The 27434-nt window shown below is 43.7% G+C and overlaps 1 protein-coding gene across 1 annotated transcript in view; it reads right to left on the bottom strand.

Annotated features, from left to right (window-relative positions):
- Nucleotides 1-3157: 3157 nt before the first annotated feature.
- Nucleotides 3158-27434, bottom strand: part of BATF (basic leucine zipper ATF-like transcription factor) — a 28650-nt gene continuing 4373 nt past the window's right edge. The window contains exon 3 of the mRNA XM_003408783.4: nt 3158-7001. Within this exon, the coding sequence (XP_003408831.1) occupies nt 6801-7001 (201 nt within the window). The 3' untranslated portion in view covers nt 3158-6800. The remainder of the gene's footprint in view (nt 7002-27434) is intronic.

Here is a 27434-nt window from a genome sequence, read left to right as displayed (position 1 = left end):
GTGTAACAGAACGATACATTGCCTGGTTCTGCATCATCATTGGTATGCTCAAGTCCCTTGTTGCAGCTACTGTGTATTTTCAGTGACTTCCAACCTAAGGGGCTCATCTTCCAGCACTATATCAGACAATATTCTGTTGTGACCTATAGGCCTTTACTGATTAATTTTTGAAAGGAGATAGCCAGGCCTTTCTGCCTCATCTGTCCAAGTCATGAAGCTTCTCTGAAACCTATCCACTTTGGGTGACTCTGCTGGTCTTTAAAATACTAGTGGCACATCTTCAGGCAGCATTGCAACATTCAAGCCACCACAGTAAGACAAACCGACAGAGGAGTAGAGGTTTCTCTCCCTTAGAAAACCCATTGCCATTAGTCAATTCTGACTTACGGTGACCTCTGGTGTTACAGAGCAGAGCTGTACTCCATAGGGTTTCCAACGGCTAATTGCTGAGAAGTAGATCACGAGGCCTTTCTTCCGAGGTGGCAGTGGGTAGGTTCAAGCCTCTGACCTTTCTGTCAGCAGCCGAGTGCACTAACCTTTTGCACCACCCAGGGACTCCTTGATCTCTCTAGGTACCGCTTCAAATTCCAATCCCTTCCGGTAGATAAAAGATTAAGTGTTTCACACCTTGGTGTTGGTCTGAATTCATGGGCAGAGGGGTAGAGACAGCCTGTCTGTCCTGAAAAGAAGCAGGGTGCCCAACGGTCTCACCTCCTTCCCCAAGAGCTTCAGCCACAACTGCAACATTGGCTGGAGGTATTAATAAACCTTGCTGGTAAATTTATTACCCCGTGACCTTTGCATTGACTTTGCCTGCCTTTCTCTCCCCACCCACACTTCTCAGCCTGAGGACCAAAATTCTGGATTTCCTGTAGAGGGAGTCCCCAGGCTAAGAACGTTCGATTTACGGACAACTCGTACTTGCCCTTTAATATTATGTAAATTTGCCCTCAAGTTGAAACCATTGAAGCAAGAAGCCCTACTGGAAACAAATTCAGCATCACAGTCACCTTCTCTCCTTGCACGTGCTGCTTTTAAATCAAGGAAAAGGCTTTAAGTCTTTTCTTGCACTAAAAAAAATGAAGAAACCAAACCCGTCGCAATCAAGTCGATTCTGACTCATAGCGACCCTGTAAGACAGAGTAGAACTGCCCTCTAGGGTTTCCAAAGAGCAGCTGGTGGATTTGAACTGCCGACCTTTTCGTTAGCTGGCGATCTCTTAACCACTGCGCCACCAGAGCTCTGAGGTAAGGCTAAATAAGAACCGTAAGCACCTGTTCCAACTTATCTACAAATTTGACTTAAAGACACAGTTAGGAACGGATCTTGTTCATAGCCCAGGGACTGCCTGTAGTTTGTTTTGACACTAACTCAGGGAATAACACTGCTAATAAGAAATAACGAAACCTTGGTGGCGTAGTGGTTAAGTGCAATGGCTGCTAACCAGAAGGTCGGCAGTTCGAATCCGCCAGGCACACATTGAAAACTTGATGGGGCAGCTCTACTCTGTCCTATAGGGTCGCTATGAGTCAGAATCGACTTGACGGCAGTGGGTTAATAAGAGATAAACACCGAGGACGGCAGGTGGGGAAACAAAATTCCCCAGGAACCCTCACGTCAAGGTGATAACGATGATGTTCCCGGCAGTGCGGTCTTATGCCGATTTCCCGCTACATGGGACGCTCCTGCAGCCCGGGCTTTGGAGGGAGACGTTGTTGACCCAGATTAGGTTACAAACTAGCAGATCTGTGCAGGCTGCCCTGGCAAAAGAGGCCTCTGCCCTGGGCTCCCGCCTTTAGAGGGACTGGCGCTGGCCCTCCTCCCACTATCCCCCTTCACATGGGGCAAGGAGTTCTAAGGACCTATAAGATGTATCAGAAACCCTGGTGGCGTAGTGGTTAAGTGCTATAGCTGCTAACCAAGAGGCCAGCAGTTCAAATCCGCCAGGCGCTCCTTGGAAACTCTATGGGCAGTTCTACTCTGTCCTATAGGGCTGCTATGAGTCGGAATCGGCTCGAGGCAGTGGGTTTGGTTTTCGGGTTTTTATGAGATGTACCTACCCAGAGCCCATGTGCGTGCCCCCGTCAAAAGAAAAACCCAAACCTGCTTTAGTTGGCGACTCGACTCCAAGTGGTAGAGTTGAACTGCTCCATAGGGTTTTTTTGTTGTTGATTTGGTTTTGGTTTTGGTTTGTGACTTTGGAGACCCCATGTGTTACAGAGTAGAACTGCTCCATAAGGTTTCCTTGACTGTAATTTTAGGGAAGCAGATCACCAGACCTGTTTCTTCCGAGGTGCTGCTGGTGGGTTCAAACCACCAACCTTTTGGTTATCGGCTGAGTGCAAACCATTAATGCCACCCAGGGATCTTTCCCTTGGGTTTTTGGGCTATAATCTTTATGGAAGTAGTTCACCAGGCCTGTCTTCCATGGAGCCACTGGGTGGGTTCGAATCGCTAACCTTCAGGTTAGAAATGAAGCACAAACTGCTTGCTCCACCCAGGCTTCTTTTTCCATACTCCCAGGGCCCCAGAATTCCCTGCCTAAATGTCCCTGAGCTGGCTCCCAGTAATCACAGCCCTCTTCCCCAGGCTCTTCCTCCTCAGGGTGGGCTTGGCCACTGGTGTGTACAGCCTAAACCTGCACGGTGGCCAAGGGTTAGTGGGCTCTGGAGGAAGGGGGGCAGATATCACCTGGTCTTGCAGGCTGGTATGTCCACTGGCATGAATGGGAGGCTGCTGCGGTACAGGAGGGGCCAGCGAAGGGAAAACAAGGAGTAGGCTGCAGGCTGGGGGCTGTTTCTCCCTGCACTACCTTGTTCTGATGTAAAATTCAAAGAGTCCAAGAATTTTAAATTCAAACTTGACCTTCCAGATTGTTGTGAGAATACATTTGTCAAGTCAGAAAAGAACATATTCTTGATTTATAACCTTTAAGTATTTAGACATATGTAGCTTCTAAAAGGAACCCTGGTGACACAGTGGTTAAGCGCTTTGCTGCTAACTGAAAAGTTGTCGGTCAAACCCATCAGCTGCTCTGTGGGAGAAAGATGTGGCAGTCTGCTTCTGTGAAGATGTACAGCCTTGGGAATGACATGGGGCAGTTCTTCTTTGTCCTACAGGGTTGTTATGAGTAGGAATTGCCTCAAAGGCAGTTGGGTTTCTTTTTTTTTTTTTTGCGGGGGGCGGGGGTGGTGTGTAGCTTCTGGAGCCCTGGTGGTGCAGTGGTTAAGTGCTCAGGCTGCTAATCAAAAGGTCGGCAGTTCAAATCCACCAGTCGCTCCTTGGAAACCCTGTGGGGCAGTTCTGCTCTGTCCTATAGGGTCACTGTGAATCAGAATCAACTCGACGGCAACATGTTTGGCTTTTGGCTTTATGTGGCTTCTATTTGTATGCCTGCCCCAGGCCTTCCAAATGTTCGGGACAGACTTGATCCCAAACACACACACACACACACACATATATATATAGAGTCAGCTGATTGTTTTATAAATTGGGAGATTTCATTTAAAAATTCTGATTTTCACTTTTCTTGACAAATTGGAGGATACGGCAACTCTGGGCCTGAATTCCCACATGGAAGTGTGGGTTAGAACTGAGGAGTAGCTGCCCACTTTTGGCAGGTAAGCGTTTAACTCCTGTTTGCCACCTCTCCACCACTCCCTGTTGTCCTACATCCAGTGAGCTTTATATATTCCTAGTGCCTGCCTCGGCCCTGAAAGCATTTAAGGGTAGGTTTCCTGGCCTACCAGCCCAGGTAGCCATGCCTGCCTTGGCTAGGAGCCTGGCTGGCGGGAGATACATGGCATAATGGGGTCAAAGCTTTGGAAGTCCAAATCTCTACTCATGGCTGCCCTGTGGTTTTCCTATGCTGAGATGAAGTCAGCATTGCCACTAGTCCTGGGTTTAGCCCTTCACTGCTTCTACCAGGCTGATCAGAAAGGAGAAGTGGAACTGCAAGGGGTCATTAGAAGTGGAGAATGAAAGGGGAAGAGAAGTCCTTGCCGAGGGATGGGAACTGCGCATGTGAGCTCAGTGTTTCTAGTTCTGGCCCTGAATGTCGTTCAGAAGATGCCCCACAGCAGTCATGTGCCTTCTGTGGGGCTTTCAGGGGGAAAATCACAGTGCTAGAGCAGGGGAGGGGAGAAAAACTCCTGCTTGGAAGAAAACCTGCCCCGGTCTCCCATAAGGGGTCAGACCCCACAGAGTTAGCTGCAAAGAAAGCAAGACCCAAAGCTCTGAGACTTAAAACTGGGAAAGAAAAACTAATTCTATTCAGTGCATGCAACATCTGAAGGGATGATTAGCTTCTTTGCTCTGCCCTGTTAACAAAGGGGTGGGAAAGAGCTAGACGGAGCATTACCAGTTGCCGTTGAGTTGATTGCAATTCACAGTGACCCCATGTGTGTCAAAGTAGAACTATGCTCCCTATGGTTTTCGATGGCTGATTTTTTTGGAAGTAGATTGCCAGGTCTTTCTTTTGAGGCACCTCTAGATGGACTTGAACTTTCAATCTTTGCATTAGCAGTAGGTCACGTTGACTATTTGCACCACCCGGAGACTCCAGAGAGAACATTAGTTAAAAAAAAAAAACAGACTCTGAAGGACATTGATGAGACCAATTCTCCCTGCTGCAACCCCCTACCACACACCTCAATCTACACTGTATCTGAGTACTGGAAGAAATGTCCCATTTCCTAAGTTTTGTTGGAAGACCAAAGGCTAAAATGCGTTTCTGCATTGTAAGAAGTGCTGGTACTTGGGGAAGGTCTGCTGGGCTGTCTCCAACAGGCTCTGAGTTACCGGGCTCAGCCTAGTTCCCACACCATGGCAACCATGGCTTTAGGGGTGAGGGCCCAGACTGCTGCAACATGCCTTCAGATGCCCTCGTGTTGGTGGTCACATGCTGGGACACAGCTTTTCCAGGCCTATTCGAAGATTAATAATCATGATCATCCCAACACTGGCATAATTTCAGAGAGGTGAAAAAGACTTGGGTGCTGAGAGATCCAGAGCCTCAAACCAACCAGTGCTGTTGGCTGGCAGCTTGAGAAGGTGCCACAATACAGAGAAGCCAGTCTGCTCCTTCCTCCCTCTCCCCTGTGGTCACCGTATCCCACGATGGCTGCCAGCAGAGAGGCAGCAGCAATAGCAATCCTTCTGAAGGAAAAAGGGATGAGACTGAGGATGGGTGCTGAGGGGTCGAATCAAACGCCTCCCATGGCAATCTCTGTTGCTTTTGTCCCCATCTGGCTCAGCAGCATCCTGTGTGTGTGGGCAGGCCTCAAGTGGGTATCACCCTTAGATAGTTGTGTGCGTAAGACTGTGTCAGTGAGCCAGCAGGATTCCGCTCAGGGATCTCTGAGGCACCCATAGATATCAGAACAGGGAACTGGAGCACGCTGGTTTCAGGTTCTAAAATTGGAGTATTTGAAGCCCTAAGACAGAGGCCTAACTGGGGGAGGGCAGGTAGGGCGCATGCTGTGGGTGTGCTTTAGGCAGAGCACCAATTAACAAATTCTGTTGGCCAGCATGGTTTCCATGCCAGCTGTGAGACGTTATTCAGCAATTTAACATTAATTGCCCTAGGCACTATTTTCTGTAGTTAGGCCCCTAACTGAAGACAACCTTGTGTTACCTTGAGCCAATACAGCACTCAAGTAGACTCAAAATGGCAGCCTGCAGAGCCCTGTATCAAAAAACCAAACGAAAGCAGTCATGTTGATTCCAACTCATAGCAACCCTATAGGACAGAGTAGAAGTGCCCCATAGAATTTCCAAGGAGCACCTGGTGGATTTGAACTACCGACCTTTTGGTTAGCAGCCACAGCACTTAACTACTATGCCACCGGTGTTTCTGCAGAGCCTTGTAGAGACAGGCAAAGTGCTCCATCGCTGCTTCCCGAGGGAGGCCGAGTCTTCAGCGGGACATGTAGACCCTATGGCAGGAAAGTCCCTGTGGATCTGAGCTAAGTGTTGCCCTTTGCGAGCATTAGGAAAGCCCTACCTTAAGTGTGAGGGGTTGCCACTGTGTTCCTAGGCTACCTTGCACAGTGTCTGGCACCCGACATCTTCAAGGGTTGGCTGCTGGGGTGGAGACAGAGGGCTGGATAAATGTAGTTGTTTGAGTGGGAGGATTTACCATTTCACTCACTTACCATTTCACTAAACGATATCTTACACTGGATCGTCTCCGTGTCTAGAAGTTTCCAATCTAGGAAGCATGCGACAATAAGGAATGAAAGATGGGAAGTCGTGGGGAGGTGATTTGGGGAGGAAAATAAAGCAGATGCCTAGAGGACTGAAGATGCATTGAAAAAAGCCAGCTTCCCGAGTAGATTAACAAACCTTGAAAAAGAGGTGTTAGCAGAGTCTCAAGAGCTCCTGAGGGGTACTTGAGGCCAAGAACAAATGAAGGCCCCAACCCCACAGAATTTAGGATTTCAAAAGGAACGGCCCTGCCAAGCTGGCGTTTTTTTTAGCGATGTTTATTTAGAAAAATAACCCTTCCCTCCTCTACTCCTTCTGTGCTGGGGGACTTGGGCGTTATGTTTTTTGATCCTCTGGCTTGGGCCTCCCACCCACATGGGTGTGCAACACCCCAGATGGGCTGCCACCTGCTGGGAGGCCTCACACAGCTCTGATTGCTACAGTCTTTATGTGCAATCCTTGTCCAGGCCTCCGCCTCCAGGTGCCCCAATGGAGAGAGGGCAAGGGCAGCCTGGCCATAGTCTGTGTGCCCTTCCTGAGGCTTGCCTAGGCAGCAGGGTGGGGGCTCTGCTCTTCCTGCTTTGTTAGGAGGCTCAGGGCTGAAAGCGTGGGGAGCTGACGTGAGGCTGGTGGAAGGTATACACCACCTCGGGGGGCGAGGGCACACTGGTAGCCAGCACTGAGCACAGGGGCTCGTGGCTATTCAGCACCGACGTGAAGTACTTCATCTCCTCTGTGAGCTTCTTGATCTCCTTGCGCAGAGCAGCGTTCTGTTTCTCCAGGTCTTCACTCTCCTGTGTGGAGAAGAGCGGTGGGCATTAGTGTCAGGGGAGGCAGCAAGGTTGGGGAGGGGAACGGGGAGTCCAGATTAGATTTTCACTAGCACAGACATCAAGAAGGGCATTTGGTGAAGGAAACTAAAGACATAAGGGAAAGATTAGTCCAAAGGACTAATGGACCACATCTACCACGGCCTCTACCAGACTGAGACCAGTACAACAAGATGGTGCCCGGCTACCACCACTGACTGCTCTGACAGAGATCACAATAGAGGGTCCCAGACAGAGCTGGAGAAAAATGTAGAACAAAATTCTAACTCAGAAAGAAGGACTGGACTTGCTGGTCTGACAGAGACTGGAGAAACTCTGAGAGTATGGCCCCTGGACACCCTTCCAGCTCAGTAATGAGGTCACTCTGGAGGATCACCCTTCAGCCAAAGATTGAACAGGCCCATGGAACAAAACAAGACTAAAGGGGTGCACTAGCCCTGGGGCAGGGACTGGAAGGCAGGAGGGAATAGGACAGCTGGCAAGAGGGAACCCAGGGTTGAGAAAGGAAAGTGTTGACATGTCGTGGAGTTGTTAACCAGTGTCATACAACAATGTGTGTACTGTTTGATGAGAATCTAGTTTGTTCTGTAAACCTTCATCTCAAGTTCAATAAAAGAAAAAAGAAGAGCATTCGTGAATTTTCTGCACATGAGTTTGTGCACTTGTGCATATATATTTGTATATGAGCATGGGTGCATCTGTATAAGCATGGGCGTATGTGTGCATGTGTATTCACAGATATTAATTAGGTTGAAGGAGTCCCTGGGTGGCACAAACCATTAAGTGCTCAAATACTAGCCAAAAGGTTGGCAGTTTGAACCCACGCAGAGGCTCTTTGGAAGACAGGCCTGGTGATCTAAAAACCCTAATGAGTGCAGTTCTACTGTGCACACATCGGGTCACTATGAGTTGGAATTGACTCATGGCAACTAACAATAACAAGAATTAGGCTGAACCATGTGAAACGGCTGATGTTTGTCTGTTTTGACTTATAAAAATGGTGATTCCATATGGTTCAACCTAACAGATGGGTATGTGTGAATTTGTGTGCAAGTGCGCTCCTTTGTGTGCGTGGGTCTCTGTGAGTGTGTATGTGGAGTGAGAGCGGCAAGTGTACATCAGAGGAAAGTGGTTGGCAGGCCAGAGCCTGAAACAATGGAAAACAGCTTGTTAGAACATCTTACACTAATTTCACTCCTTTCCACTGTCTTATACCACGTGCTTTTCACATGCTCTAATATTTGTGTTTGGTCTTACAGACAAAGTCCGTGGTTAATTTTCTGCTTCACTCAGATTCTGGAACATTTAGGGTCTTTATAAATAGGAATGGTCAGAATCCACCACGGTGTGCTATCCTGCTCCATTTTGCTCACCAAGGACCTGTTTTATAGTCTTCTTGGTGCAACCCAAGTGTATGTGCTTCCCGTTTTTGGAAACACATTCCCCTGTTGCTTGGGGGACCCATCAGAAACACACTAATTGGGAAAATGCAGGATAAGTAAGGAGTATTGATTACCTATCACAACAATAATTAATCAACTATCCAAAAAAACCTGTTGCCATTGAGTCAATTCTGACTCATAGCGACCCTATAGGACTGAGTAGCGCTGCCACCGTATGGCTTCCAAGGAGCAGCTGGTAGATTCAAACTGCCGACCTTTTGGTTAGCAGCCAAATGCTTAAGAGCATTTACTGAAAACCAGCCCTACCTTCAGAAAGCCCCCGCCCAACCCAAAAAAAAACCAATCCCGTTGCCGCTGAAGAGATTCCGACTCATAGCGGCCCTGTAGGACAGAGTAGAACTGCCCCATAGGGTTTCCAAAGAGTGGCTGATGGATTCAAACTGCCAATCTTTTGGTTATCAGTCTGAGCTCTTAACCACTGTGCCACCAGGGCTCCAGGCCAGAAATCCCAGGGGAAGGGCATTTCCAAATGCCTATAAGGGTCACATTCCTCAATTCAGTCAAACAGACCTTTTTTTGCTAATCATTGGTGCCCACAGAGGAAGGGCAAATGGCACTGAAGATGCAAATAAATTACTTTTCAGTTTGAAAAAAAAACCTGTTGCCTCAGTTTGAAAAGTAACCTAATATTTAAAGACAAAGGTCTGCCCCCCACCACACCCCATCCCACTGGTTTAGACAAATATTTCACAAATGTGCCACATCATTAGAATTCATCTGGGACTTGTTCAAAGTATAGGTTCAGGCCTTTCCCTCAAAAATTTGAATTCAGCAGACTTGGGGTAAAGTGTGAGTATCTAAATTTTTAATAAGTGCTCCAGGTCATCCTAATGACCAGGTAAGCTGGAAACACTGTTTGTGATATTAATATATTTTTTTTTTAATTAAAGTACTTCATTGTTTAAGTGCTTTTTTACTTAAATGCCTGGATCATACTACGAACTCAAATGTTTGTTGACTGATGACTGGTGACATCAGCTGCTGGCGATAGAGGTCAACTCAAAAATACAGTGGCCGTGAACAAATGTGAGACAACTTGACATTTACAATGTGCCCCAAATACTCCATCTGGAGAAGAAAATAGCTGCAGGCTGAGAAGCCAGCTCACTGGGATTTGTCTGTGAAAGGGCCAATGTCCCTAACCTCTGCACCCAGGGTTCTTTTCTTCTTTTTTTAATTTTGTTGTTATTGTTGAACATACACACAGCAAAACATGCACCAATTCAACAGTTTCTACGTGTATAATCCAGTGACACTGATTACATCCCTGGAGTTGGGCAACCATTCTCACCCTCCTTTTCTGAGTTGCTCCCCCCTCATTCACATAAAATCACCATCCCCAAAAGTTCCCATCTAGTCCTTCGAGTTGCTGTTGTCAATTTGATCCTGTATAGATAGTTCTCAAAAGAGCATAATGGTCAAGGGCAAACACTTTTTAATAGTTAAGCTAAACTTTGGTTTTAAGAAGACTTCAGGGGATATTTTTGGCTTAAGGTTTAAAGATTCTGGGGTTTTTTTTTAAGTGGTAGAGCCCCATATGATTGTGGCCTTGCTGATCCAGCCAGCTTCCATGCATTTGTGAAGGGCAGATAGGAGCATGCTCAGCCTCGGCTAGGCATTTCCTGAACGTGGCTTTGAGCTAGAAAATGTGCCCAGGTCAGTACAAGTGAAACCCCCACCTCTAAAATGGGGTAAGGTCCCAGGGTGGCACAAACAGTTTGCTTTCGGCTACTATCTGAAAGGTTGGCAGGTCGAACCCACCCAGCAGCACCACGGAAGAAAGACCCGGCAACCTGCTTCCATAAAGAAAACAGCCAAGAAAATCCTCTGGAGCTCAGTCGTACTCTATACCGCAGGGGGTCACTATGAGTTGGAATCAATTCTAGGGACACAGGTTTGTTTGTTTGTTTTTTAATGGGACTAACACCAAGAGCCGTGGCCCATGGTGGTGGAGTCAGGCATTGCCTTCTGCAAAGTGTGGCTGGCTCATTCATTTTATCATTTGGCTATTTCCTGGTACATCCAGATGGAGGGCATCCCCCCTTTACCGAAAGGTAAGATAAATTTTTTTTTTTTTTTTTTTTAAGATAAGGCAACACAATGAGACTGAGGGTGTTGGTAAGACGGGAACTGGGGGCCGGGAGTTCTGTTCCCTTCCTCTAGCCCTTTTCCTCGCCCCCTCTGAGAGTTTCCACCAGTGGCAAAATTTACAGTAAATTCTGTGCTCTGAAGCGCCTGGGCAAACCCCAAGGCTGGAGGGCGGGGCCTGGGTAGGCGGGCCACAGGGACTGCTCTGACCTCCCTGCATAGGGGCAGGCCCAACTTTCGGGAAGTGACAGCAGATCCTTCCTCCCTGGGCTCTAAGCAAGCTCTGCTGGCCTCTTTCTAGCTTTCTCACCTTCCCCTCCCCTCCTCGGCTTGCAGATCCCAGAGCTCTGGGAAGGGGTTCATAACCGCTGTGCCTTTAACCAGAAAACCGCCTATGACAGAAAACCTGCCTTTACCTTGGGAAGCAAGACTGTTTCCTGCGAGGGCCCCAGAGAAATCAGCCCTGCCAGCCCAGAAGCCATGCAGCCAGTCAGACTCAAGGGAAAGGGTTTGACCCCAATCGCAGGAGGAAGTGGTTGAACTGAGGCCTCATCCCTCCACATCCCCACCCGCCATTGTTTATGTTCTGGAAAGGGCTCACACAGCGCAAGGGACAAATAGCCAAGGCAGCCATGGGGTAGCTGTTTATCCAGTGGTACAAAATCGAATCCCCTAATGTCCCAGTGGGGGCTGGAAACCTGGTGAACCCTGTGAGGGGAAAGAGGAGAGGAAGGTTTGGGAAGTACATTTTGTCTTCTGCTGCATCCAGTCCATGTCTTATCAGGCTCCTTGCGATAACCCTCAGAGGTGGACATGGAAGGCCAGCTGTTGTTTTCATCCCCACTGGACTCTCAGCTGAGACCCTAGGGCAAACTAATTGTCCACGCAATGACCACAGCTGGTGGCAGTAGGTGCTGGGAGAAAGGGATGTGGGATTCACCTCACTTTCTCAGAAATCCAGTTACTTTGAGTGATTGATTCAAAGCCTCAAAGGCATGTAGGGGTAGAGCAGGGCTTGGATTGGAGTCTTCCCATTCTCAGCCCTGTGTTCCTTCTAACACATCCAACTGCTTCCCCTGAAAGGCTGGCAACTCCAGTGGCCAATGGTCTCCAGAGATCACTAAGAAGACCTTAGTAATCTTCAAGAGAAAACTAGGTCTTGGTTTTGGTGATCCTTAAAACACAACATGACGCAAGAATCCTGAGTCAATCACACTCATTCCAAGCACAGAGCTGAACATCTGCCTCCAGAGCTGAGTTGGGAGGGAATCACTTGTCCAGCTATTCTGGAAGAGAGCTAACTTGAGACCAGGCCTTCCTCCAGAAGTGGAGCGAGGTCCTGAGTACATGACAGTGATGGGCACCATCACTGGTAATTGAGGTCAGGTGGATCCTGGGTCCTTGTCCTGGCTGGTGCCCCTCAGTGAATTGCTTTCCCTCTCTGAGCCCCAGTTACCTCACTTTGAAACAGGAAGACTAAACTGAAACAGTGGTTGCCAACCTTATCTATATATTGGATCCCCTGGGGAGCTTTAATAGCACTGATACCTGGGTCCCACTCCACTTGGGCACTGGATTGTTAAAGGCTTCCCAGGGGATTCTCATGTTTAGCTAATGTTGGTATATCATGCGATTAGAAGATCTCTAGGCCCCTCCTAGCTCTCAAATATTTATTACCTGAGTGTATTAGCAGGCTAGATCCTCTGTTTGAACGGGATATGTATGTGGGGGTGGGGGTAGGGGAGTGGGGGTGTAGACTCAATTTATAAGAGAAAGATTAGTAGAAACCAACTTTTTAAGAGAAAAGCCTAGTTTGACCTAATAAAAAACCAAAACCAAACCCAGTGCCGTAGAGCTGATTCCGACTCATAGCGACCCTATAGGACAGAGTAGAACTGTCCCATAGAGTTTCCAAGGAGCGCCAGGCAGATTCGAACTGCCGGCCCTTTGGTTAGCAGACATAGCACTTAACCAGTATGCCACCAGGCTTTCTGTTTGACCTAATAGTAGCTAAGATTTATTAAACACTATCATGTGCCAATCACTCTTCTAAGTACTTTACAAATATTTTATTTAATCTTGCCCTATGTAGTAAATAATATTCCCATTTTACAGAAGAGGAAAACTGAGGTATAGAGAACTTAAGAAACTTACTCAAGGTCATACAACTTGTAAGTTGTTACACCAGTGCTTGAATCAATGCAGCCTGGGTTCAGAATCTGTGGCCACCATTCTCTCTTGCCTCTGAAGTCTGTTTAAACCTTATGCTACTTGACAGTTAGCTCCTGTGAGTCCTCAGCCCTGTTACAGACTTTCCAATTTAATTTTCCCTCTTTTCCCACCTTATGCAAATCCAGACACTAATTTTCACAATTCATCCTCACCTGGGAAACCCTGGTGGCGTAGTGGTTAAGTGCTACGGCTGCTAACTAAGAGGTTGGCAGTTCGAATCCGCCAGGTGCTCCTCGGAAGCTCTGTGGGGCAGTTCTACTCTGTCCTATAGGGTTGCTATGAGTTGGAATCGACTTGACGGCAGTGGGTTTGGTTTTGGTTTTATCCTCACCTGTGGTGTCACCTGATGCCACCCCTACAATGAATCACAAGCAGCTTGGAGGTGGTTAAGGAGGAGGCCGAATGGGGGTATGGGAACATTCTGGGAAATCCCCTACTGGAAGGGCCCAGGAGGGGGTCGCTCAAACATCTCTTGAATGATGGGGAACCCCCAGGCAATTCCCTTACTGCCAGGGAGCCACTTGGGACCAAGGCGAAGGAAAAGCTGGCGTTTTCTAGCTGGGCTCTGGTCCACGGCTCTGCCAAGGATTCACCAGTCATTCTGAGCAGGGTGTGGTCCTCTCCTCTGCTGGCTCTGGTGTAGTGCCTTGACTTTCTCCTTGGATTTTCTAATCAAAATTTCCAGAAGAGTGAAAATTGTCCCTGTGTGTTTCCTTAGCCGAACATGAAGTCATTTATTGGTAGGGTGACCTTTTGGCTCCAGTCACACTTTAATAAAAGAGTGTGGGGGGTGGTACAAAGCTTATCCCTCATATTTGGCTTTATGTTCAATCTCCAGCAATTACCACCCTTTACCTACCAAATACAGACATGGGACGGGGCCTACCATTCCAGGAGAAGTCTGCCAGCAGAGAGGTAGGACACTTCCCAAATCTAGGTGGGATTTATGTCTATCATTCCCACCATTCCTGAGGCAATTGGCCCCAACTTCCATTCCTCACCCTAGAAGGAGAGAAGAGGAATCACCAGACTACAGGTGTTTGCGCTGAATAACGTGCACGTCTCAGAAATCTTCACTCTCATGCCTTAAAAGCTGACGTTCTGGGGCCATAAGTGCCTTCATCATCGATAGTTGTTTAGCATCATTAGACATGCCCTTGGGGCCCTGTCTGGAGTCACAGGCTGTGACTGATACCTTGGCTTTCAGGACTATGATTTTACGGAACTCAAATGAAAGACAGTAAAAGTTGACTCGCTCAGCATCCATTCCAAATTCCTTCACCCTTGCTTTCCTCTAGAGGGGCTGAGAAAACAATTGCTCAAATGCTCAGCTTTCCTTGCAGCTAGCAATGGCCATGTGATAGAATTCTGACCAATGAGATGTGAGCAGAAATATCTGCGAGGCTTCCCTTCCCAAATACAAAGGCAAAGCCTTGCAAGGAAAAAGGCCGTCCTCCCTCAACACAGATTGATGCCTGGTGGTTCAGCAGCCATCTTGCAGCTTTGAGGATGAAAGCCACCTACTGATATGGCTGCACACTAAGACAGAAGGAGCTTGGTTCTTTAAGGACATCCCTGCACTAGCCTAGTCCATTCACTTTTGAACTTCTTGTTAACGTGAGAAAAATAAACTGTTACTGGTTGAAGCCTCTGTTTGATAGTTTTTCTATTACTTGTGGCTGAACATGATCCTAACTGATACTTCGAGTCAGAAAGGTTATCACTAACCTGTTGCCATTGAGTCAACCCCAACTCGGCAACCCTATAGGGCAGAGTAGAACTGCCCCATATGTTTTCGAAGGAGGGGCTGGTGGATTCAAACTGCCAACCTTTTGGTTAGCAGCTGTAGCTCTTAACCACTGTACCACCAGGGCTCCAGTTATCCCTAGCAAGCCCAATTTTGAAACGCAACAACAAAACAGCTAATACTTACCATCACCATAAAGGTTTAAACTGTTTTCATTTTTTTAAGCCTTCAGGCCTCTTGGACAGAGTGTCTGGGGGATACATCCACATAATTGCCCCAAACCACTCCAAACATTCTGTTGCATTCACCTGACAGGTTTCGAATGTCACCGTTCCCTGATTCTCCACCTTGGCTGCACACTGGAATCACCTGGAGAATGTTAGAAAGTCTTAACTCCTGGACTTCAGCCCCAGAGATTCCAAGTTAATTGTTCTGGGGTGGGACTCAGGCATTGAGATTTCAAAAATCCTTCCCAGGTGAGCCTAATGTGCAGCCAAGTTGAGAATCAAGATCATAGCTGGTTCCTCAGTTATTAAAATAGTATAAATATGTAACATTTCATTTTGTTAAATATATTTTATGTTATAATATATGATATAGATAATACAAATATAAACAATTTTAAAGAGGTGGGAAACCATTTCTAAGTTAAAAAAATTTTTTCTAAAAGCAAATACCCACTTAAAGTAAGTTTCCTTACTATTATATTTCATGTAGTCCAGCACAGTTCATTATTATGCTAGAAAGGCAAGAGGTAGGGGATCTATTCGCATCTCAGTAGTTATACCCATCAAATGAATTACTCTGTAGATTCTTGAGCTCTGTGTGGGCTGATGTTTCCTCAGTGCCCAGGACAGTGCCTGGCACATAGTAGATGTCCAATAAAGTCATGTTGTTTGACTGCCACCTTGGAATCTGTAACAACTTGCCAAAATCTGAGATCTGTGTACGAAGAGTTGTACGAGATTTCTGCTAAGTAAATTTGTGATGTCCATGAAACTTCCGAGGAAGTGTTTAACCAACCATTTATGTAAATACTTTAATATAGCTTCTACTTCTTTGTAACTCCAGAATAGGTACAAATGAGTCTAAGAGATTCATTTTTAAAAAGGCCCAGGTCAAACCCCTACTTGGGAACACATTTGTTCCCCAAACTGAAGCTGCGGGTTGGGAGGGCAGAATTACATCACTTTAACAAGAACTCCATGTGTCTTTTCACTAGCTCGGACTTGACCTTCCTTATCCACACAAAAAGGAGCCCTGGTGGCGCTGTGGTTAAGTTCTTGGATGCTAACCGAAAGGTCGGCAGTTTGAACCCACCAACTTCTCTGAGAAAGAAAGATGTGGCAATCTCCTTCCGTAAAGATTTCAGCCTTGGGAACCCTACGGGGCAGTTCTACCCTGTCCTATAGGGTAGATATGAGTTGGAATTGAATCGATGGTAATTGGTTTGGTTTTGGGTTTTTGGATCCATACAAAAAGGAGACCTGGTGGCACAGTGGTTAAGAGCTTGGCTGCTAACCAAAAGGTGGATGGTTCAAACCCACCAGCAGTTCCGAGGGAGAAAAGACCTGAGGATCTGCTCCTGTAAAGATTTACAGCCTTGGAAACCCTTATAGCCTTGGAAATCCCCTGGGGCAGTTCTAATGTGTTCTGTAGGGTCACTACGAGTCAGAATCGACTCGACTGGCAACAGGTTTGGTTTGGTTTTTGGATCCATGCAAAATAAAGGAGACTTGACCAACTTTGGTGGAATGCTAAGCCAGTGAAACAGTTGTGCTGTTAAAAGTTTTTTTTATAAACAACCAGAAAGAAGAGCATATGTTTTTATATTTGGTGATAAATCTGATGTCCTCACCTGATTGATTCATAGGAAAATGTCAGGCTGTCGACAAAAAACACACAAACAAATACATCCCTCCTCCCAATTAAAAAAAAAAAAAAAAAACAATTTTGCTTTGTTCTTATTTAAACTCTCAAACAACCCAGTGAAGTGCTACTGTTTCACATTTTACAGATCAGAAATTTCAGATTCTGAGAAATCACCCAGCTAGGATTTGAACAAGTTTTGCTGCCCCAGATCTGGTTCCTGCTCCCTACAGCACTGTTGCCTTTATCAGTGAGAAGACCCTCCTCACCCCCTCAGTGACTCCAGCCCCACCAGGCATCTGACCCTTGATTGGCCAAACTCAGTCTCACCTCAAGGGATTGCTGAGAACACCCTTTTCACTTTCCCAGTCTCCATCTTTTTGTCATTGAAACTCAAGTGTCAGGGCCTCAGAAAGGACTTTCCCTGATCACTTTCCCCATTCCCATCCCTTAGTCACTTTTAACGTCATTTGATTTAAATTTAACGCCGTTTGATGTTCTGCATGGCACTTTTCACTCTCTGAAATTAGTTTGTTCACTTATTTTTCTGGTTATTTTCCAGTCTGACTTCCAGCTGAAGGTCAGGTCCATGAAATCAGACACTCAGTCTGTCTCGTTCACTGCTATATTCCAAGGTCTAGAACAAACAGTATCTAACATGGAGGAGGCCATTCAATACTTTTTGAGAGAGTGAATCATTCCTGCCAACATGGAACCTGGCCTTTGCTCTTGGCATTTCCCATATTCTTCCCACCCTTATTGGTAAGGCATATTCTTGCACCAGCTGAGTACCCAGAAAATATTTTAGTCACAGGATCCCTAGGTTCAGGAAAATGAGCCCTGGTGGTGCAGCGGTTAAGCACTGGGCTGATAACTGAAAGGTTGGCTGTTCGAGTCCACCCAGCAGCTCTACAGGAGAAAAGACCTGACGATCTGCTTCCGTAAAAATTAAGCCAAACCCACTGCCATCAAGTCAATTCTGACTCATAGTGACTCTGTAGTGCAGAGTAGACCTGCTCCATAGGGTTTCCAAGGCAGTAATCTCTGCAGAAGCAGACTGCTATACCTTTCCCCGCCATAGCAGCCGGTGGGTTCCATCTGCCAACCTTCTGGTTAGCAGTCAAGCACTTAACCACTGCAGCGCCAGGGCTCCTTCTGTAAAGATTACAGCCTTAAAAAATCCTATGGGGCAGCTCTACTCTGTCATATGGGGTCACTATGAGTTGAAAATCAACTTGACGGCTCCTAACAACAACAGGTCCAGGAAATTGCCTACTTGCCCTAGGAACCTGGTCCCCTCTGCCTGGCTTTGAACTTTAACACAACTTTTTAGTTTTCATAAGAGCTCCAGGTCACCATCCTTGGTGCCCCTAAATCTAGGGTGATCAGATGTCTCAGTTCACACCTGTTATCTGGTGTGATTTTAAATTGTGTTTCCTTTCACTCTCAAAGTGTTCTATTTGGAGGATAAATTATAAAGGTCACCCTACTGAAATCTGACCCCCAAATTATAGCTCAGTGATATCCTCTCTGTCTTTGTCCTTGATTTTCTCCACAGTTCACTCTACTTGACCATTTCCTTAAAAAAATAAAATAAAAAACATACAGTGTCGCTACATTAACGATATTTAAAAAAATTAAACCCCCCCCATAATCCTTGTCTCCTAACCCAATTGTTTTCATTTGTACCTATTGCCATCTCATCCCTGTTAACAAACATGAATTTTTTACATAACCCCAATCATAGTACAGAAACAATTTGCACTTTGCTTTTTCTGTCATAACTTTATCACATTTACATAGTCACCATAATTATTATTTTTAATGCCTACATCATCAAATGGATAACCCACAATTTTCTTAAAATGGTGCTCCAACATTGGACTTTTTGGTTGCTATTGAAACAATTTCCATTATAAATAATGATGCAATGAACATCTTGATTCATACTGTTTTTGCATAATTATTTCCCAGGATAGGTTTCTAGGAGTGAGATTACTGGGGCAAAGGGCACAGCCAGTCTTCCAGTTCTTGGTAAGTATCTCTGTAAAAGGACTGTGTCGGTATACAACATCACCAGCAGTGAACTCATATGCCAATTTTACCACAGTTTCACCGGCATTTAGGCGTCATAACTTTAAATAATTTAGTTTTGCCAACCAGTTTTATGAGGGTTTCTTAATTCCTTTTAATGCCATTAAGTTATTGATTGCTAAGGAGGAAGAACAACTTTCTATGTGTCTGTTCCCTTAGCGCAACGATCCTCAAGCAGAGGCAATTTTGCCCCTCTGGGGAGATTTGGTAAGATCTAGAAATACATTTGGCTGTTACAACTTGGGGGTGGAGTGGGTGGTGCTATGAGTATCTAGTGGTAGAGGCCAAGGATGCTACTAAACATTTGACAACACACAAGACAAAGGATTACAAGGAACACAGAATTATCCTGTCCCAAACGTCAACAGTGCTGAGGTTAAGAAACCCCGCCTTAGTGTGTATAATTTTCACAATGAGAATAGAAAATCAGATTATTGTCATTTTGGTAGGAAAAATGTTATGTAAGCTTTCTGTTCATCGCCTCTGTCTACTCGCCCACTTATCTATCGGAGTCTTTTTTTTCCCCCAGCTTTTTTGTTGTTGTCGTTGAGAATATACCCCGCAAAACATACACCAATTCAACAATTTCTACATGTACAATTCAGTGACATTGATTACATTCGTTGAGTGGTGCAACCATTCTCACCCTCCTTTTCTGAGTTGTTCCTCCCTTATTAACATCAACTCACTGCCCCCGATGTTCCTATCTAATCTTCTCAGTTGCTGTTGTCAATTTGATCCCATACAGATTGTTCTTAAAAGAGCATAATGACTGATCTTGTTTGCTAGTTAAGCTAAACCATGGGTCATTTTTAAGATGACTCTATTGGAGTCTTGATGTTTTTCTTAAAAAGGAACTCTTTTTATAATATAAATATCAAACCTGCATTTATTTAATTTAATAAAAACATTTCCCCCAATTTATCAGTATTCTCTTAAGTTTGGATCACAACTTAAAAATCTTTTGAAAATACGGGAACATTTAAACTTTAGCCCCTATCAAGCTTGGACACACTCTCTCTCTCTCTCTCTCTGTTATCTCTTGCTGTATGCTTGGGGTCTAGAGCGGAAGAGTATCTAGGTTGTTCAGGTGTCTTGGTTAATGGCCTCCTTCTTGGCTTACCCTTTGCAAAAGGACACACAAGAGCAAAAGCACGCACATAGCAAAGCTCTGTTTAGCAAAGTGGTACAAAACAAAAACAGACTGAGTGAGAAGGCAAGAGGTTTGGGTTCTTGGGTGGCTCTGAGAAAGGCATCAGGGTCCTCATGGGTAAAACAATAGATTGGCCTAGAACATCTCTGAGTCTGCTTGCAGTTCTGTGATTCTATTAACAAAGTAGTATGACCATAATTACTGATATTCCCTCCACAAGCCACAATGTGAACCCGTGACGGGGCCCTCTACAGATCTCTCACAGTCTGAAGGGGCCTTTGTTCTGCAGACCCAACCCATGCCCATTAGGTAATGGGGCCAGACTTAGTCCTACAGAGGAAACTCAGAAAATCCCCAAGCTGCTGGGGCAGGGGCTCTTTGACAAGACTCTCCCATTCTTCTCAAGAGAGGGAAGTATGGGTGCTGCTGGGGACAGCTTCCTGAAGATGTCTGCTGAATGAGAAGTCATCAACTCTCGCCCTGGGAGGTCAAATCCCATTGAACGGATATCAAGACTATGCACAGCCGGTATTCTTTCAAATATGCCTCCCGACATTAACCACGCTGACCCATCGTCAGTGCGACAAGCAGTTAGGGCTGGTGGACCACCCTGATTTTTTTCCTCCCCACTTGCAAATAATCTAATTTTTTATTCTGATTTTTAAAAAATGATACATATTCATCATCATAAAAAATACAGAAAAGTACTAGGAATAAGGAAAATTACCCCAAAACTCAACCACTCAGATAAAACCACTGTATGCATTTTAATGAACATCATTCCAGAAATCTCTATGCATACAAACATGCCCAAACCCACAGAAGTCTCTGTAATTTGCTTTTTTCACTCAGTGCTATGTCACTGACATCCTTCCATGTTGATGAATATGGATCTACAGAAACCAGTTGCTATTGAGTCGATTCCAACTCATACGACCCTATAGGACATAGTAGAACTGCCCCATGGGGTTTCCAAGGAGCGGCTGGTGGAGTCAACTGCTGACCTTTTGGTTAGCAACTGAGCTCCTAACCACTGCACCACCAGTGCTCCACAGGTCTACATAGTGATTTTTAACGCCAGTCTAAAATTCTATCATATGGAAGTATCATAATAGGCTTAATCTTGTGTTGTTGGGGACCTGTCCAACTTTATAGCATTAATAAAATATTTACTGCTCACAAATAATGATGTAATGAGCATTCTTGTGCCTCAGTTTTTTTTTTTCAAACTCTTGTAAGTAGGATTTATGGGTCAAAAGGTATTCTCATGTAAAATATTGGTATTTGTTGCTACACAGCCTTCTAGAAAAATGATTCCAACTGAAACTTGTGTGTGTGTGTTTGTGTATACATATAAAAAAAAATTTTTTTTTTTACATATATATATAATTTTTTTGGCATAGAGATGTGTTTACTTTTTTAATCACGCCTAATAATGGAGGGAAAATGTGAATTTTAGAAAGTGTTGCTTAAAGAACAGAAGAATAAATAATAAATCTAGAAAGAAATTTAAGGGGAATATAGGTTGGGTAGGATGAATACATCTTCAGGGGTCCAAAAAAAGGCAGTATAATACAATGGTTAGGAATATGCATTCTGAAATCAGATAGACATGGTCACAAGCTATGTGACCTCAGAAAATTACTTAACCCAATAAATTAAGGTTATTGTGCAGATAAATGAGATACTGCATGCAGAGCTCATAATATAGGACCTGGTACATAGTCAAGTGCTCCATCAAGAATATTTAGAACTCCACAAAACTATAGCCCTGAGGAAATCTTTAAACCTAACAGTTAACTGAATCTATCCCCCGAAGTCGTCTTTAAACCAAACAATAGTTTAGCCTAACTAGGAAAGAACGCCTGCCTTAAGCACTGTGTTCTTCTACAGAATTGTCCATATGAGATCAAATTGACAATAGCAACTCGAAAGGTTAAATAAGAAGCTTACGGGGCAGTGAGTTTGTGTAGATGATGGTGAAATAATTCAGAAAAGGGTATGGAGAAATGTGACACCAGTTGAAAAATGTAACTAATGTCACTGAATTGTATATGTAGAAATTGTTGAATTGATGTTTGTTTTGCTGTTCATGTCTTCACCAAAAATAATAAATAAATAAATAATATTTTGAAGTTTGTAGCAATAGGGCAATGAGGGAAAGGTCTCTTTTCCACTGATGGTTTACTTATCTTACTTACAATGGACTTCTTTAGGGTGGAACTGACCAGAACATTCCTTTTGTGTTTCTGGCCTATGATTTCTCTATGCCAATAAAGGCCTGGATTAATTAGGTCTCCCAGAAAGATAAAAAAGAACTCCAGGAGGGAAATAGGGCCATAAGCAACCTTCTCTTCCAGGCCCCCCCAGAAGGTCAAGAATAGCAGTGCCATCCTAAGGACGTCCCCCCTACTAAAAACAAAGACTAAAAAACCGGTTGCCATCGCGTGGATTCTGACTCATAGTGACCCTATAGGATAGAGCAGAACTGCCCCATAGCGTTTTCAAGGAGTGGGTGGGTTCAAACTGCGGACCTTTGCTGAGCTTCTTTTCCTTCATTACTCAATTTTCCTCCAATTTAAAATACTTTTTTTTCCACAACATTAGCTCCAAGTTTCATTTTATGCTTAATTTACATCACGAGTTTTCTGACATATGTGACATTAAACATACCCTGGAACCTGTTAGCCTTCTTTTCTTTTTTTAACACTGGTGTGCGATTCCTTCAGGCGTCAGCCTGATGCAGGCACCCTCCGACCCCATCTAAGGGACTATCGGAATTTCCAGCTTCCAGATTTGGCTCTGGTACTCTTAACTTGCCTCCAGTTCCATCCAGGAGAGCCGTTCTGACCTGCCAACAGCACAGCCCTGAGCTAATATTGCACACTTGCCCCCATCTCCTGTACTTTTAGCCTTTTTGCTTACAAAGCCTCATAATTATCTCAATTTTCTTAAGCACTGATTCTGGACACTGCATCAAAATCTTCCCACTGTGGAATGAAGAACACCAAAGACAGAAGGAAAATATTAAACCAAGAGACAGAAAGGGCTACATAAACCAGACTCCATCAGCCTGAGACCAGAAGAAATAGATGGTGCCCAGCTACCACCAATGACCGCCCTGATAGGGAACACAGCAGAGGGTCCCTGATGCAGCAGAAGAAAAGTGGGGTGCAGAACTCAAATTCTAGTAAAAAGACCAGACTTAATGGTCTGACTGAGACTGGAGGGACCCTGGAAGACATGGCCCCCGGAATCTCTTGTTAGCCCCAAACTAAAACCATTTCCAAAGCCAACTCTTCAGACAAAGATAAGACTGGACTATAAGACATAAAATGATACTTGTGAAGGGTGTGCTTCTTAGCTCAAGTAGACACATGAGACTATGTGGGTAGCTCCTGTGTGGAGGCGAGATGAGAAGGCAGAAAAGGACAGGAGCTGGTTGAATGGACACAGGAAATCCAGGGTGGAAAGGAGGAGTGTGCTGTCACATTAGAGGGATAGCAATCAGGGTCACATAACAATGTATGTACAAATTTTGTGTGAAAAACTAACTTGAGCTATAAACTTTCACTTAAAGCACAATAATAATAATTCCTCCTGCTGCAGAAGAACCACTGCAATCAGACAGGATAGCCACACAAAATGAAACTGATTTGCCATTCCTTACAGTGACTCATCTTGTACCGTGGACCTTAGGATCATTCAAATCTTGACTAAATCAGTTTTCCCAAAGAACTGAGATATTTATGTAGGATGTTTAAGGGGTGAAATATCACAGTAGAAGACTGTTCAATGTTTGGTATAAGGAGAAAAGAAATCATCCTAACACATGTGTAGTAGTGATCAATGTTGAGGATTTAAATATCTGTATTATCAAAATCAAAGCCATGATTTAAAAAAAAATCCCCACATGTAAAAAGGTAAAAAATGCAAAGTACCTCCCTCCTGTTTAGGCCTTCAGTTCTACTTCCCAGAAATAAGTACCATGAACAATTTTGGGGTACCCTACCTGAAAATTTATCAGCTTATACATGTGTGCCCTTTTCTTTTTATTAAAAACACAGACGGGTACAAATTGTGTACTATATTCATACCCTTTTCACTTAAGAGCATAGACATTTGATAATCTTCCTAGACTAGCACATTCAGATGGAGTTTATTCTTTTTAACAGCTCCACAGTGTTCCACTGAATGGATGAACTATAATTTATTTAAGCAGTCCCTTACTGATGGATATTTAGCTTGTTTCTAGTCTTCACTATAACCAACAATGCAGCAATGATTATCTTTACATGTACATAATTGTGTAATTCATAGGCATGTTTGTGAATAGATTCCTAGAAGTAAAATTGTTGAATTGCTGAGTCACAGGATATGTGCACTTACAATTTAGATTGTTGTAGGATGGATGTGCTCAAACGGCCCTCTAACAGGGCTGTACTGACTTAACCTCTTGGTAGTAGTAAGTGCCGCTGATTGCTTCTCCACTGCCAGGGCAACATCGTGTATCGGCAAAGTTTTCATCTTTGCCATATCTGGCAGGGAATCCCACTGTTGCTCTAACTGGCGTTTCCTTAACTAAATGAGGTCTAGTATCTTTTCACACCTTTATTTGCCATTTATTTTTCTCTTTCTGTAAACCATCTATTCAAAATCATTGCTCAGTTTTCTTTTGGGTTGTTTTCTTATTCATAAGTGTTCTCATATATTAAGTAAACATGCTTTTTTTTTTTTTTTTTTGCAGATATTTTTCCCAGTCTGTTTTTGAATATAGCATTGTAGGCCGTATAGACATTTTAACTTTGTATTTAGTTATGTGTATCAACCTGTTATTTTATGGTTTCAGGATTTTAAATTTTATTTGGAAAGGACTTTTTCCTTCTGAGATAAAATTTAATGCTCATATTTTTTCAAATATCTTTTTTTTGCATTTAATCTGCATATGTGTGTTGTATAAGAAATAAAGGATCCAATTTTTTTCCCCCAAATGGCCTAGCCAATTGTCCCAATTCTGTTGAATAATTCAACTTTCACTCATTGATTTGAAATGCGTTTGTACTTGTGTCTTAAACCAAAAAAAAAAAAAAATACCTGTTGCAGTTGAGTCAATTCCAACTCATAGCAATACTATAGAACAGAGTAGAACCGCCCCTATAGAGTTTCCAAGGAGCAGCTGGGGGATTTGAACTGCCAACCTTTTGGTTAGCAGCCATAGCTGTTAGCCAGGATGCCACCAGGGTTTCCACTTGTGTCTTACAAAATTTGCTTTTGTATTTGAGTCTATTTATGTATTCTATTCTGTCCAAGGTTCTGTCTTTTCCAAATTGTTTTGATTTTTACATTTCTAATTCATCTTAATATCAGCAAATCTTCACTCATTACCCTTTTTAAAATTTTTCCTTACAATTCTCACACGGTTCTTTTTCTATGGGAACTTAGAATAGTTAACCTAGCTCTCCCTCAAGTTCCAGAAAATCTTATAGGGTATTTATTGGGGTCACTTTAAAATTATAGGTTAGTTTAAAGAAAATGACTATCTTTTATTTAAGTCTTTTTTAAGTCACAGGATAATTTAAAAATATTTTTTAGATTTGCTTTTTTTTTTTATTGTGCGTTAGGTGAAAGTTTACTGCACAAATTAGTTTCTCATTCAAAAATTTATACACACAAATTGTTTTGTGACATTGGTAGCAAAGATCTGCATATTTTTAATTAAATTTATTCCTTTCATTTGCTATTATTGTTATTGCTGTCGTTTTATGGCTATTGTTACTATAAACGGATTTTTCCTTCCCTTAATTTCTAACTGGTTATGGCTTAGTATAGGAAAGTTATTACTTTTTATATTAATTTCGAAATTAATTTTTATCATTTATAATATGTTTTAGCTGATTACCTTGGAACCACTTACTAGCTGCTGATATCTTTTAGAAATCAGCTGGTTAAGATATGCCTTTCTCCTTTTTAATCAACGGCTTTACTATGCCTAATAGTAAAAATAGAAAAAGAACTAAGTGTAATAGGTGCTTGTGTGAAATGTGCAACCAAAGAAGAATTAAAATAGAATGTGGACTTAGTTTGTCAATATCACAATTATGAAAAGAATCACTTGACCCAGCTTATGTGAGGACCAGTCAATGTGGGGCTGTTATAACACTGGAATGAGGTTAAATACAATTGCCAAAAAGTTTCCTTCCCTGCTCTTCTATTTTGAAAGCAAGGCACAGCACTTTGATGCAAGCCATTTATAGGATAGACACTGAAAAATTTTAAATAGTAAGCATCCCACACTTTCACTGAAGAAACAAGATAACTGTAGTTTTGAGAAAATTGTTTGGGTATTTTAAGAGAGATAATAGTGACAATAGTTGAAACCGAGAAAACAACCTTGCCCCAGAATACGTGAAGCTAGAATAGCATGACCTGGTCTTTCAAGTATTGACAGCTGAGTCCTATGGCTGTGTCTGAGGGCCAGAGAATGGTTACAGAACCTCAGCATGTGGAGCCAAGCATGGAAAGGAGACAAGGGCAAACCAAGCACTCAACCTTAAGAATGCTGGTAGTAAACCAGAAGATAGTCTACCTGAATCACAAACATAATTAAGGGCATAATGGATGAAGAAGATAGGTGATTATTATCTGAGAGGAAATGAACATTTCAGACCACAGCCAAGTGTTCTGTTATGATGGCGCCAGATTTACATGTTGCTGCTAAAAGCTTCTGCCAAAGCCAAGAACATAAGTTGCATTGAGTACAGTCCCGAAGCTTGATTTGTAAACTCTGATGTGACCCACTCACTGGGCAAAAAAATGAAGACCAATACTCTGGTGCTCACAAGGAAGGTGATGGGGAGGAATCTGTGTCCAGGTGTGGTGAAGATGGGAACAGTCTAGAGACTGAGGCTGGGTGTGTGGGTGCAGATGTTGTAACTACATGACTCAGGGCTCCATGGGCCCCAGACCCCAGAGAATATCCCAATGTAGTCATGACTAGGACATTCAATGGGCTCAGTCTTTTGGTTCTGACTCTCCTCTTACAGACAGAGACAGCTGAGTCAGAGTTGAAAACCTTGCCACACCAAAGGGACATATATGTTGCCCTCATTCGTATGTCCCTGAGGGGTTGAATGAAGACCCATGGATTGAATTTACAGGGATACAGGCATGCAGCTCAAGATAGGGAAGACTCTTCTGCTTATATGTTAGGAGGAAGAGCGCTCCCCATGACTACCAGTGACCAGGCATAAGCTGGGGATGGTTTGCTGGACATGTTGCAGAAAAGTTTCAAGCACCAAAACTCGGAACTTTCCAACCTTTAAGAAATTTTTCAACACTGAGATTTCTGTGATTTTATATATATATATATGTATACCCATCCCAGTAATCTTGCTTCTCAAAATAATTATTATTACTATTATTATACTTAAAGTTTTTGAGTATTTATTATATGCCAGGCACTGCACTGAGCTCTTTATATGCATTATCTCTGTGAGATAGTTACTGTCATTTCCCATTTTACAGATCGGCAAACTAAATCTAAGGGAGGTTGAGAATGTCTCTTAGATTGGTCACACAGATAGTAAACTCCAGTAAAAAAAAAAAAAAACAGAGCTGGAATTCAAAACCCGTTCATCTGACTGCAAAGCTGCTGAGCTATACTTAGCTTCTACTTTTTTTTTTTTAGTATTACAAATGTATAAAGTTTATAACAGTTTGTCAGTCTCAGACCATCGTCTACGTGGATGAAA

Source organism: Loxodonta africana, chromosome 10, assembly GCF_030014295.1.
Source record: "Loxodonta africana isolate mLoxAfr1 chromosome 10, mLoxAfr1.hap2, whole genome shotgun sequence".
NCBI classification, from domain to species: Eukaryota; Metazoa; Chordata; class Mammalia; order Proboscidea; family Elephantidae; genus Loxodonta; species Loxodonta africana.
Note: the sequence above shows the minus strand (reverse complement) of the source record. Positions and strands in the feature narration are given on the sequence as shown.